The sequence below is a fragment of the Neovison vison genome, chromosome 7, assembly GCF_020171115.1.
Source record: "Neovison vison isolate M4711 chromosome 7, ASM_NN_V1, whole genome shotgun sequence".
In the NCBI taxonomy this organism is placed as follows: Eukaryota; Metazoa; Chordata; class Mammalia; order Carnivora; family Mustelidae; genus Neogale; species Neogale vison.
In genome coordinates, this window is record NC_058097.1 from 145,943,375 (window position 1) to 145,957,694 (window position 14,320).

The following is a 14,320-nucleotide window of genomic DNA, read 5'->3' on the forward strand; positions in this document are numbered from 1 at the left end:
GCTACTATATTGGAAAGTGCAGATATAGACTGTTTCCATCATCATAGAATGATCTGTTGAATATACAGAATGTTTAGAGAAAACAGAGTAGGGGAATTTTAATATTTTCAATTTAACTATGATGTTGGTTAATTTTTCTGTTGAAGTTTTTCCCTGTTTCTTATCAATTGACAAAATTTTAAGAGCTGCTAGTGTCCAGAAACATCATCAACTTGTCAGTTCTATTTTTTTTTTTTAATTTAAATTCAGTTAACCAACCTATAGTACATCAGTGGTTTTAGGTGTAGTGTTCAACAATCTACCAGTTGCATATGATACCCAGTGTGTCAATTCTATTTGTAACAAAAAATATAAGCAAATCACATGTTAACTTAGCCTTATTGTGATCATTTTGTGATGTATACACATATTAAATTATTTTGATATCTGAAATTAATATAATGTTATATGTCAATTATATCTCAAAATATAAGTAAATTATTAGCAAATTGTGGGTTATAAATTTTAGTTTTAATTATGACAGCTTTATATAATCCTCTATAGTAGCCACTAGCCATAAATGGCTTTTGAGCACTTGAATGTGGCTAGTGCGAAATGGGATGTGCTGTAAGTATAAAATGCACACTATGTTTGGAATACTTAGTACAAAAAATAAGATGTAAATTGAGTGAAGGGTGTCAAAAGGTACAGACTTCTAGCTATAAAATTAATAAGTCAGGGGAATATAATGTACATCATGATGCCTACATTTAGTAATACTGGGTTGCCTGTTAGAAAGTTGCTAAGAGAGTAAATCCTAAAAAATTCTTATCATAGAATTTTTGCATGTAAGATGGTAGATGACTTAAGTGGTGATCATTTTACAATGTATACAAATATTAAATCACTGTGTGGTACAGTTGAAACTAATACAGTGTTATATGTCAATTATACCACAGTTTTTTTTTTTATACCACAGTTTTAAAAAGAAATTAAAATATCAAGTGAAAAAAATGTAAAATATCTGATATTTTAAATCCTTACTATGTATTGAAATAACATTGGGATATATAGTATTAAGTAAAATACATTATTAAAGTTAATTTTGAACTCTTTATTTTTATGAAAGAACTGCTAGAAAATTTGCAATTATGTGGCTCATCTTCTATTTCTGTTAGTGCTATGTAAGAGCCAATGCTCTAATAAGGAAGTCAAGTAATGTATAATTTATTTCTACATGCCTAAACCAACAATGGCTATATTTTTCAAGTGGGCTGAAAACCATTTTTCTGGCATGTATTTATTTCTGTCCTGTTAGATTTTTAAAAATAGTACCAATTGTATCAAAATGTTTTTTGTGATTTGTATGTATATCTGTATGATATGGAAGATACGTGTATCTGTATGATATGATACGGATATTTATGATATGTACAAAAACACTGATGTAAAGCTTTAGCGAACTCCTAAGGGAGTGATGCAGGCAGTATGAATACTTCTGGCGTTCCAAGGACAAACATGTTGACGGAATCATCGGAAGGCTGTAATAGAGACTTTGGGCCTTTATTGATGAGACATGGAAAGAAAAATATGATTCAAGTGGGGAGGAAATAGTGAGCTAGAGGGCTTAAATAAAGCCCAGATAGGTAGTGGTCTGGGTATGTGAGTGGGCCAGAATGATTTGAATCAAGGATTTCAGTGTGAAAATGAGAGAGAAGGATTGGAGAGTTAGGTTGAGACTGGAATTATAAGACACTGAGGCTATGGTAAGAAATCTGTATATGTTTAATGTAGGAATTTAAGAGCCAGAAAACATATCAGTAAATGAGAAGTGTTATGAAAACTGTATTTTTGGAAGGTTGGTTTGGTTATAAGATTACCATAGCTATTTTTCTGAAGTGAGATGGTATAGTGGTATCCTGGAGATATTGGGGGAAGAGGGACCAGGGTTGAGGTGTATGAAAACAGAATCATCAAGACCATTGTGTTTAGGGAAGGCAGAAAAGGAGAAATTGGAACAGGCCTTGGTTCCCTAAGTATCACAATAGAAGTAAAAATAAAGATGTAGGTTTATGTAATGTTTGTTTTTGTACTTTTTTTTTAAATTAAATTTTTAAATTTTTTAATAAATATATAATGTATTTTTATCCCTAGGACTGCGGGTCTGTGAATCGCCAGGTTTACACACTTCACAGCACTCATCATAGCACATACCCTCCCCAGTGTCCATAACCCCACCCCTTCTCCCTGCCCCCCTCCCCCCAGCAACCCTCAGTTTGTTTTGTGAGATTGAGAGTCACTTATGGTTTGTCTCCCTCCCAATCCCATCTTGTTTCATTTATTCTTTTCCTACCCTCCCACGTTGCATCTCCACTTCCTCATATCAGGGAGATCATGATAGTTGTCTTTCTCCGATTGACTTATTTTGCTTGTTTTTATACTTTTAAACTGTCAGATAGCTAATATAGCCCTTTACAGATGAGGAGTTTGACATTCAGTGTTTAAAGAATTTCACCAGAAGAGTACTGGTCACCTTATATTAAGTGGTTGAGTGGACAACTGAGCCCTGGTCTTTTTTTTTTTTTTCCCTACTGTGGTGTCGTTGGCATCTACTCATTTGCCTAGCCAGTGCCTAAGGTTTTCTTGATTTTCTCTATAGCTTTGCACAACCAGTCAATTACAAATTGTATTATTTGTTTCCTAAACATTTCTCAGATCTGCCTACTTCTGTCTCTACTTCCCCTACCTAATACCGGTTACTCCCATCTTTCTGGGTTGATATTTTCCAGAATTTACATTTAATCTCTGCCTTGCATCCTGCCTCCTAAAACAAGCAAGCAAATAAAAGAAGTTGCTTTCTAAATTTTAAAATGCTGAGCGCACTCTCTTGCCTAAACTTTTTTTTTTAATTTATTTTTTCCCCTTGCCTAAACTTTTTTTTTTTTTAAAGATTTTATTATTTATTTGACAGACTGAGATCACAAGTAGGCCAAGAGGCAGGTAGAGAGAGAGGAAGGGAAGCAGGCTTTCTGCTGAGCAGAGAGCGCCCCTTGCCTAAACTTTTTTTTTTTAAGTTGAGTGGCTTCTTTCTTTCTTTCTTTTTTTTTTTTTTTAATGATTTTATTTATTTATTTGACAGATCACAAGTAGGCAGAGAGAGAGGGGGAAGCAGGCTCCCCGCTAAGCAGAGAGCCGGATGCGGGGCTTGATCCCAGGACCCTGGGACCATGACCTGAGCCAAAGGCAGAGGCCTTAACCCACTGTGCCACCCAGGTGCCCCTTGCCTAAACTTTTAAATAAAATGTAAACTTCTGGGGCACCTGGGTGGCTCAGTGGGTTAAGGCCTCTGCCTTCGGCTCAGGTCATGGTCCCAGGGTCCTGCGTCCAGCCCCATGTTGTCCTGGGATCCAGCCCCATGTCAGGCTCTCTGCTCAGCGGGGAGTCTGCTTCCTCTTTTCTCTGCCTGCCTCTCCACCTACTTGAGATCTCTGTCAAGTAAATAAATAAAACTTTTAAAAATAAAAAATGTAAACTTCTTAGCCTGGACATCTAAGGTTCTTCATGATCCTGCCCTTTTTTTATGCCCGTGCCTCTGCTTCTATGATCATTTTATTTTTCAGTCTTTCATTTGCTGTTATTTCTGTAAGTAATGTCCTTTCCTCTTCTTTTCTCTCTTCCCCCCTCAATCCCAAATGTAGGTTTGGGCTTAGTATAATAGTCTATCTACTTGTCCATAATCACTCCTCTGTGTTCCTCCCCGATCCCCACCTCCAACTCACCCACTGTCTCACATCCTTAGAAAACTCATTTAAATAGACTCATTAAGGGTAGAGACTTTTTTGTTTATTATTAGTGGTCCCACAGAAAGCTGTTGAATGGGTGAATGAATGTTTTTAGACTTAAAGCTTATTTTGAGTTAAAATTGGCTTTAGTGGAGAATGAAGAGTCTGGAAGAGTGACTGAAAATTAGTCCATCGTTTGCCAACCTGTGTCCAAAGATAAGATAGTGTATATTTCACACACACAAAAAATTCCTTGATAAAATGTATTAGAGAATGTAGAGATTATATCCTTCTCTTGGATATTCATGATGCACATAAGATCAGTCAATGAAGATGTCAAGTTGTCCTGCAGTAAAACAACAACAACAACAACAAAACAACTTCTTTTGGGATCTAATATTTTTCTAACGTACGTGATTTTAGAACCTTTTTAGAGAGTACATCTCCAATTTTTCTTAGGTTACTAGTGGTTAATTGGTATTTGGGAAATGCTAAATTTGATAGGCATATATGTGTGTCTTTTATTTCCCTTGAGTCTAACTCACAATTAATGTAATCAGATCATGCCCAAGGGATATATGGAACTCTGGTTGTTTACAGTTAGAAGAGAAAACCTGAGGGAGGATAAAACAATCTTCAAATATTTGAAGGTTCCATCAGAAGAGGAGTTGAACGTATTGTCTTTGAAGGTAGAGAAATAAGTGTAAGAACCAGGGAAGGAAGGTGTATGAAGGCAGATTTTGACCACATGTAAGGCTAACTTTCTAATAACTAGAACTTCAGAAGATAAATCAGTTTTCTGTCCATTAAGGTTGTCAGGTGAAGATCCATAGGGATGCTATAAAGGACTTTAGAACTTAAGGTATAGATTGAAAGAGTAGTTTTGTGAAGTTGCTTGAAAACCATTAGACTGGGTGCCTGGGTGGCTCAGTGGGTTAAGCCGCTGCCTTCGGCTCAGGTCATGATCTCAGGGTCCTGGGATCGAGTCCCGTATCGGGCTCTCTGCTCAGCGGGGAGCCTGCTTCCTCCTCTCTCTCTCTCTCTGCCTGCCTCTCTGCCTACTTGTGATCTCTCTCTGTCAAATAAATAAATAAAATCTTTAAAAAAAAAAAAAAAGAAAACCATTAGACTATTTCTTAGATATGCATCAATTTGGAATTTATATTGTTTCTTTTCTAATTCTATGGATCTATATCTTGGTGTGCAATATATAAATTATCCAAATATGTGTTATGAGATACAAACACTAGTAGAAATTTTAGTTGTATGGTTAAGGGCTTTTACTTGATTTTTTTTTTTTTTAAAGATTTTATTTATTTATTTGACAGAGAGAGATCACAAGCAGGCTGAGAGGCAGGCAGAGAGAGAGGAGGAGGCAGGCTCCCTGCTGAGCAGAGAGCCCGATGCGGGCCTCGATCCCAGGACCCTGAGATCATGACCTGAGCCGAAGGCAGCGGCTTAACCCACTGAGCCACCCAGGCGCCCTTTACTTGATTTTTTTAATGGGCTTTATTTTTTTATTTTTTTAAAGATTTTGTTTATTTATTTGACAGAGAGGGAGAGATCACAAGCAGGCAGAGCAGTAGGCAGAGAGAGGGGGGAAGCAGGTTCCCTGCTGAGCAGAGAGCCCGATGTGGGGCTTGATCTCAGGACCCTGAGATCATGACCTGAGCCGAAGGCAGAGGCTTTAACCCACTGAGCCACCCAGGCGCCCCAATGGGCTTTATTTTTTAGAGCAGTTTTAGATTCACAGAAATAAAGAACACAAAGTACAGAGAGTTCACATATACTGTCTTTTGCAACACATAGAATTTCCCCACTATCCACACCCTGGCACCACAGAAGCGCATTTGTTACAGTTGATGAACCTACATTGACATATCATTATCACTCAGAAATTCACAGTTTACATGCAAGTTCATTTTTTTAAGGATTTTTTATTTATTAATTTGAGAGAATGAGTGAGAACATGAACAGGGTGGAAGATCAGAGGGAGAGGGAGAACAGGCTTCCCACTGAGCAGAGAGCCTGACGTGGGGCTTGATCCCAGGACTCCAGGATCGTGACCTGTGTTGGAAGGCAGACATTTAACCAACTGAGCAAACCTAGGTTCTTTCTTACTTGATAAGACTTTAAAAAAGAAAATGTGAGTGAGTATTCCTTCTCATTTTTAAGAGAATGGTTTTCAGTTATTTCTTGCCCTGTTGTAGTCTTTCCTGATTCAGGGTCTAAAAGATAGCTAAAATCAACATCATCTGTTTTGAAAAAGTATTCAGGGCTGGGAGAGTTCTTTTTTTTTTTTTTTAAGATTTTATTTATTTATTTGGCAGAGAGGGAGAGTACAAGCAAAGGGAGCAGCAGGGAGAGGGGAAGCAGGTACTCGATCCCAGGACCCTGGGATCATGACTGAGCTGAAGGACACTTAACCAACTGAGCCACCCATGTGCCCTGGAAAGTTCTTTTTTTAAATCATTTTAAATGTTTATAAACATTTTCTTCTGCCGGCTAATAGTATTTTTTTTCTTCTTTTTAAGTACCAAAAGAATTGGTGGAACTACATTTGAAGTTAATGAGGAAGATTGGCAAATCTGTTACAGCAGACAGATGGGAAAAATATTTGATCAAGGTAAATATTAAAAATTAACCTTCTGTTACTGAAATATTACTTTATCTAGCATAAATTAATGCATTTCATAGTACGCTTAATTTTTAAAATGGTCTGCTAAAAATTGAGAATATGACTTAGAAATACATATAATTGCTCTTAGTATGTGATTCTCTTTTGCAACTACTAAGCCATAGTCTTGAGTCTTAAGGTTATCTTTTAGAGGTGTTCTGTCTCTCTTGTGCCTAACACTGACCAGGACTTTTCATGTCTTCTCTCATTTAATCCTTAAAATCTTCCTGATCAAATCAAGTGAGACATAGATAAGGCAAAGAAAGTTGTCATTTTTCCTTGAGATCATACAGTATACATAGACAAAGCCAGAATTTGTCTATTACTTAAAAAGTAAAATGTCATAACACCTTCAAGTCAAACATAGGAGACTTCAAAGTTACCAATAAAGCCAAACCTATCCTCAGAACAACCTGGGAAATCAGAAAAGTGTTGCTTTATGGTAAACCCTATTACGGGCAAGACCATTCAGGAAAAATTGTCTGAAATTGCATCCAAATGGAAGCCTAAGCTGATGAATGTCCGTACCTCCATGATATCTTTTGAGAGTATTTTGAATTCTATAACATACCAGAATGGGAGGTGATATTTTTTGGTATTTTGAAAACATTATAGTTTTCTTATGTTTAAAAAAAAATACATGTGTTTCTGTATCCATGTATTTTCATATCTGCTTTCTTTTGGGGGGAGTTGTGTATATGACTTTAGAGCACTATGAAAAGAGGAACCATCAGGGAACAAGAGTTACTTGTTTTTACTATAAAAATCACATGTGCTTTTCCAGTTATCTTTGCTGTGTTATACACTATTCCAAATTAAATGACATGAAACAATAAGTATTTTAATTAGTGGACTGTTTCTCTGGGTCAGAAATTTAGAAAGAATCAGTACTTTGTTCCCTTTTTTTTTTTTTTAAAGTAGGCTCTGCACCCAGCATGGAGCCCAATGTGGGGCTTGAACTCACAGCTGAGATTGAGACCTGAGCTGGGGTCAAGAGTTGAATGCTTAACCGACTGAGCCACCCAGGTGCCTCAGTACTTTCTTCCTTTTTATGCCTGAATACTGTTTTATCAGATGCATATGCCACTTTTTATTTATCAATTTACCAGTTTATGATATTTGGATTGTTTCCATCTTTTGGCTTAGGAAAAGTTACTGCTATGAATACTTTCATAGAACTTTTGGGCAGATACGTGATTTATTTTTTGTATCTAAAGTGGAATTGCTGGGTCATATGGTCATTATGTGTTTAACTGTTTGAGGAACTGCCAGATTATATTCCAGAGCTGCACCATTTTACATTACCACTAAGAATTTTTGAAAATTTCCAACTTTCCCACATCCTTTCTCACCAACACTTAATGATTGATTGACTTTACCCATCCTAGTGGGTATAAAGTGTTCTCATTGTGGTTTTGAGTTGCATATTCCTTATGACTAAATGATGTTGAGCATTCTTTTCATATGCTTCTTAGCTGTTGTATATGTTTGGGAAAATGTGAAAAAATGCCTACTCCTATCCATTGTTTAATTGGCTGTCTTTTTGTTCTTGAGGTTTAAGAGCTCTTTATATATTGTGCATACTAGACTCTTCCCAGGTATATGATTTTACGTACATTTTCTCCCACTTTGTGTGTTGTCTTTTTATTTTCTGCGTAATGTTCTTCATGAACAAAAGTTTTAATTTTGGTGAAATCCAATATATTTTTTTCTTTTGTGGCTAGTGCTTTGGTTTCATAACTAAGAAACCATTGGCCAACCCAAGATCATGAAGATATAATCCTATAATCTATACTAGCATTTCTGTATGTTTAGCTTTTTTTATGTTTAGATCTATGATCTCTTAAGTCAGTTTTTGTATATTTTATAAGATAGAGGTTCACCTTCATCCTTTTGCATGTGGATACCCAGTGGTTGCATTACCATTTGTTAAAAAGACCATTCTTTCCCATATTTGATTGCCTTGATGTCCTTGTAGAAAGTTAGTTGACCATAAATATTAAGGGTTTATTTCTGAAGCCTTTATTCTATTGTCTTTTTTTTTTTTTAAGATTTTATTTATTTATTTGACAGAGAGATAGAACCAGAGAGCAAAAGTGGGGGGAATGGCAGAGGGAGAGGGAGAAGCAAGCTCCCAAAGTGGTATTTGATTGCAGGATCCTGGGATCATGACCTGAGCTGAAGCTGGCGATTAACTGACTGAGCCACCCCCTCTAGTGTCATATTATATGTCATCATTTATGCCAGTACCATACTGTTTTGATTACTATAGCTTTGTGATAAATTTTGAAATTGTCCTTTTTCAAGATTGTTTTGGCTATTCTGCTTCTTGTGCATTTTCTTAATGAGTTTGAGTAACAGCTTGTTTATTTCTGCAAAAAAGCTAGTTAATGATTTAGATAGGGTTAGGTATAATCTGTAGATAAATTTGGGGAATATTAGCTTCTTTTAAAAAAATAATTTATTTTTGGGGCGCCTGGGTGGCTCAGTGGGTTGAGCTGCTGCCTTCGGCTCGGGTCATGATCTTGGGGTCCTGGGATTGAGTCCCGCATCAGGCTCTCTGCTCAGCAGGGGCCTGCTTCCCTTCCCCTCTCTCTCTGCCTGCCTCTCTGCCTACTGTGATCTCTCTCTGTCAAATAAATGAATAAAATCTTTTAAAAAAAATTTATTTTTTATTGTTATGTTAGTCACCATAAATTAAGTACATCATTAATTTTTGATGTGGTGTTCCATGATTCATTGTTTGCCTACAACACCCAGTGCTCCAATCTGTGTGCCTTCTTAATACCTATCACCAGGCTCACCATTACCCCCACGCTCTTCCCTTCTAAAACTCTCTGTTTCTTTTCCTGCAGTCCCAAAGTCTCTCTTGGTTCATCTCCCAATCCAATTTCTCCCCCTTCATTTTCCCCTTCTCCTCCGGGCTGTTCCTTATGTTCCACAAGTAAGTAAAACCATATGGTAATTGACTCTCTGTTTGACTTATTTCATTCAGCATAATCTCTTCTAGTGCCATGCAAGTCGATGCAAAACTTGGGTATTCATCCTTTCTGATGGCCAAGTAATATTCCATTGTGGATATGGACCACATCTTCTTTATCCAAGGACATCTTGGGACAGTATTACTTCTTCTTCTTTTTTTTTTTTTTTTTTAAAGAAATCTCATTTTTAAAGATTTTATTTATTTATTTGACAGAGATCACAAGTAGGCAGAGAGGCAGGCAGAGAGAGGGGGGAGGCAGGCTCCCTGCTGAGCAGAGAGCCCGATGCGGGGCTTGGTCCCAGGACCTTGGGATCATGACCTGAGCCAAAGGCAGAGGCTTTAACCGACTGAGCCACCCAGGCACCCCCAGTATTAGCTTCTTAACTAATATAAATGTTCTGATTCATGAAAATAGGATGTCATTCAAAATATCTAGGTCTTTAATTCCTTTCAAAAACATTTTGTAGTTTACTGAGTCCAGTTTTACCCTTAATTTGTTTAATTCCTCAGTATTTTCTTGGTCTTGATATTGTTATAAATGTTATTGTTTTCTTAATTTCATTTTGGATCATTCATTGCTAATATTAGAAATACAATTAATTTTTGTATATTAATCCTGTATCTTGCAACTTTGCTAAGCTTGATTAGTAGCTCAAATAGTTTTATTGTGGATTTTTAAGATCTTCTACATATAAGATTATGTCATCTGCAAATGTAGATAGTTTTAATTCCTCTTTTGCAATCTGGAGACCCTTTGTTTCTTTTTCTTGTATAATTGCTCTCTCTATAACCTCTGGTACACTGTTATATAGAAATGATAAGAGCAGATGTAATGTTTCTGATCCTAGTTTTTCAATATTTTAAGATTTAATATGATACTAGATATGTCACAGATGTTCTTTATAAGGTTGAGAAAAGTCTCTTCCTAGTATGTTGAGTATTTTTATCATGAAAGGTGTTAGATTTTGTCAGATTTTTTTCCTGCATCTATTGAGATAACCTTTTTTTCCCTTTATTAACATGGTGTATTACTTTAATTTTCATGTGTTGAAACCATTGCAGTCCTGCAGTCAGTCCCATTTGGTCATGGTTCATAATCCTTTTTATATGTTGCTAGATTTGGTTGCTAAATTATTGTTGAGGGGTTTTGTGTCTATATTCATAAGGGATACTGATGTGTTTTCTTGAGATGTCTGTGGCTTCATAGAATTAGTTGCAAATTACTTCCTCTATTTTTTTGTAAGTGTTCATGAAGTATTAATATCAACTCTTCAGGGGTGCCTGGGTGACTCAGTGGGTTAAGCCTCTGCCTTTCACTCAGGTCATGATCTCAGGCTCCTGGGATTGAGACCCACATCAGGGTCTCTGCTCAGTGGGGAGCCTGCTTCACCACCTCTCTCTGCCTCTCTGCCTACTTGTGATCTCTGTATGTCAAATAAATAAATAAAATCTTAAAAAAAATTAATTCTTTAAACATTTATTAGAATCTAGTAGTATAACCATTTGGGCTTGGGCTTATCTTTGTTGGAAGTTTTGTTTTTGTTTGGTTACTTGGTCTCTTCTGTAAGTTCAGATTTGTACTCCCCGCATTAACTTCATTCCATAAATTCATGTGTTATATTTAATTTTCTTTCATCTCAAACTATTTTCCCATTTCTCTTGTGAGTTCTTTGACCTATTATTTGGTTGTATATTGATTTCCACATATATGTAAATTTTGCCAATTCCTTTTCCTGTTACTGGTTTCCACTGAAATTTCTAATTTCATTCCATTATGTAGAACATGCTTTGTGTGATTTTGATCCAGTTAATTTTGTTGATACTTTTTATGGCCTCAATTAACGTGTGTGTGTGGATGTATAAAATGTCCTTCAATATTAAAAAATAATTTTTCTACTCTATTTAATGAGGTTTGCTAATTTCATATTTATATTTACTGTCTCTTCTGATTTTCTTTTTTTCTGATTTTTAAGAATTCTGCTGCTGTATAAGTAAAGTTTAAGCACAACACAGACACTCCTAAGTACAGATAGATATTTTTCCTTATCCTTTTTGAATACTAAAATCTCTACTATTTTATTAAAGAACAATAAACTTCCTTAATTCTTTATTTCCCTTTATCTTTCACCCATCCTTCCTTTTCCACTTTATTAGTTACGTATTGCTTTCATGACAAATGACTTTAGAACCTAACTGGTGAAAACAGTGAATATCAAGTCTGCTCTTCTCTACGTTGCGCCTGATGCTCAGTGCATCCCATACTGTTTTCTCCCGATGTCCATTGGTTGAATTTTTCTGGTTGAAGTCTGAAAGTGGCTCTGGTACAGAGAGGACAAAGAGACATGAAAGAAAGAAGCAGAATAGTCCAGATTGATAATGCGGCTAGTCACCAATATGAAAGAATTTCTGTGATTGTTTGGATTTGTATATCTGCTCTTTGAGGCCTTCTTTGGATCACTTAACACATAAACTGTTGGAACTCATCTCAAGTCCTACTTTTGTTAGAAATCAAAAGTTGATAAAGTGCTTAATAAAATTAAGTACTATAATATCCAATTAACATATTTAAATATGAACAGCTTTATTAGTTATCAAAGTGATATCAATAAGGAAGCAACACACATAGGATATTCTCCTGACGTACCAGTTTCTGGTGAATAGGGGACATTGCACTGTGGTACTCCAGGAACTCCTCTTCGTAAAGTCACTACTTTCAAGAGCAGAGGACACAGCTGACCTTCTTAACACAGAGAAACAGACGAGAGGCTGACAAAATGAGGAGACAGAGAAATTTATCCCAAATGAAAGAACAGGACAAGGTATGGCCAGAGACATAAGCAAAACAGATGTAAGTGACATACCTAATAGAGAATTTAAAGCATTGATCACAAAGGTGCTCACTAGACTTGAGAAAAGAGTGGAAGACATGAGTGAGACCCTTAACACAGAGATAAGGAATAACATAGATAAAGGGCTTAAAAGATGAAATCAGGGGGGGCACCTGGGTGGCTCAGTGGGTTGAGCCTCTGCCTTCAGCTCAGGTCGTGGTCTCAGGGTCCTGGGATCAAGCCCCACATCAGGCTCTCTGCTCGGTAGGGAGCCTGTTTCCCCCTCTCTCTTTGCTGCCTCTCTGCCTTCTTGTGATCTCTCTGTCTTTCAAATAAATAAATAAAATCTTTTAACAAAAATGAAATCAGAAAAGTGCTTAATGGAAGGCATAACAGTATGGAAGAAGAGGAAGAAATTAGTGACCTAGAAGACAAAGTAATGGAAAGTAATCAAATGGAACAAAGGAGAGAGAAAAGAATTAAATAATACAAGAATAGGCTTAGGAAACTGAGTGACTCATCAAATATAAGAACATTCATATTATAGGAGTCCCAGAAAATGAAGAGAGAGAAAAGAGGGCAGAAAATTTATTTGAAGAAATGATAGCTGAAAACTTCCCTAATCTGGGGAAGGAAACAGACATCCAGATCCAGGAGGCACAAAGAATTCCATCAAAATCAATAAAAGTAACCCAAACCGAGACATATTGTAATTAAATTTGCCAAGTATAGTGATGAAGGCAAAAATCTTAAAAGCAGCAAGACAAAAGAAGTCAGTAACTTATAAGGGAAAACCCATAAGGCTAGCAGGGGACTTTTTAGCAAAATCTTTGCAAGTCTGAAGGGAGTGGCATGATATAGTCATTCGAAGTGCTGAATTGGAAAAATCTGCATCCAAGAATACTCTATCCAGCAAGGCTATTATTCAGAACAGAGAAGAAGAGTTTCTCAGACAAAAAGTAAAGGAGTTCATGGGTGCCTGGGTAGCTCAGTCAGTTAAGTGTCTGCCCTTGGTTCAAGTCACGATCCCAAGGTCCTGGAATTGAATTCCGTCTTGGGCCCTCTGCTCAGTGGGGAGTCTGCTTCTTCCTCTACCCCTCCCTACACACACGTGTGCTCTCTGTCTCTCAAAAATTAATAAAGTCTTTAAAAAGAGGGGGGGTAAAGGGGAGACCAAAAGCGATAGTATAAAGGTAGGAAACACAAAAGCAGTGAAAATGAGTATTTCTGTTAAAAAAAGGTCAAAATACTCACAAAAAAATTATATAATACATATATACACACATGAGTGGCTCAGTTGTTTAAGCATCTGACACTTGATCTCATCTCAGGTCTTTATCTCAGGGTCATGTGTTCAAGACCCACCTTGGGCACCACACTGGGCATGGAGCCTACTTATGAAATTAGTAACATATACCTAACGTCTAGGGAGGAGAGAAGAAAAAAGTGGGTTCAAACTTAAATGACTATCAACTTAATGTAGGCTGCTATATGCAAAAGAGGTTGTAGAGAAACCTAATGGTAATCATATGTCACAGACCACTAATAAACCTACAAGGAATGAAGAGAAAACCAAATATGTCACTAAAGAAAATCAGCAAAATGTGAAAGACAAGAAAGGATCAGAGAAAATCTTCAGAAACAACCACAAAAAGGTAATAAAATGGCAATAAATACATATCAGCCAGTAATTGCTTTTAATGTAAATGAAGTAAATACATAGTCCAGTGAAAAGATATAAGGTGACAGGATGGGTTAAAAAAACAAGACCCATCTATATGCTGCCTACAAGACATGCATTCTATACCAAAAGACACCTACAGATGAAAGTGAGAGACTGGAGAAACACCTGTCATGCAAATGAATGTCAGAAGAAAGTCTGAGTAGCAATATTTATATCAAACAAAACAAACTTTAAAATAAAGACTGTAACAAGACATAAAGAAGGACACGATATAAATGGATAATCCCATAAGAAGATATAATTATGAATATTTATGCATCCCACATAGGAGCACCCAAATACATAAAATTTAACAACAGACCTAAGGAACTAATCAGTAGTAATACA

The 14,320-nt window shown here is 36.5% G+C and overlaps 1 protein-coding gene across 2 annotated transcripts in view; it reads left to right on the top strand.

The window, feature by feature from the left end:
* Positions 1-14,320, top strand: part of RSF1 (remodeling and spacing factor 1) — a 163,343-nt gene that overhangs the window by 38,659 nt on the left and 110,364 nt on the right. For both annotated transcript variants that reach the window (XM_044258457.1, XM_044258458.1), the window contains exon 2: positions 6,296-6,387. In XM_044258457.1, the coding sequence (XP_044114392.1) occupies positions 6,296-6,387 (92 nt within the window). The remainder of the gene's footprint in view (positions 1-6,295; positions 6,388-14,320) is intronic.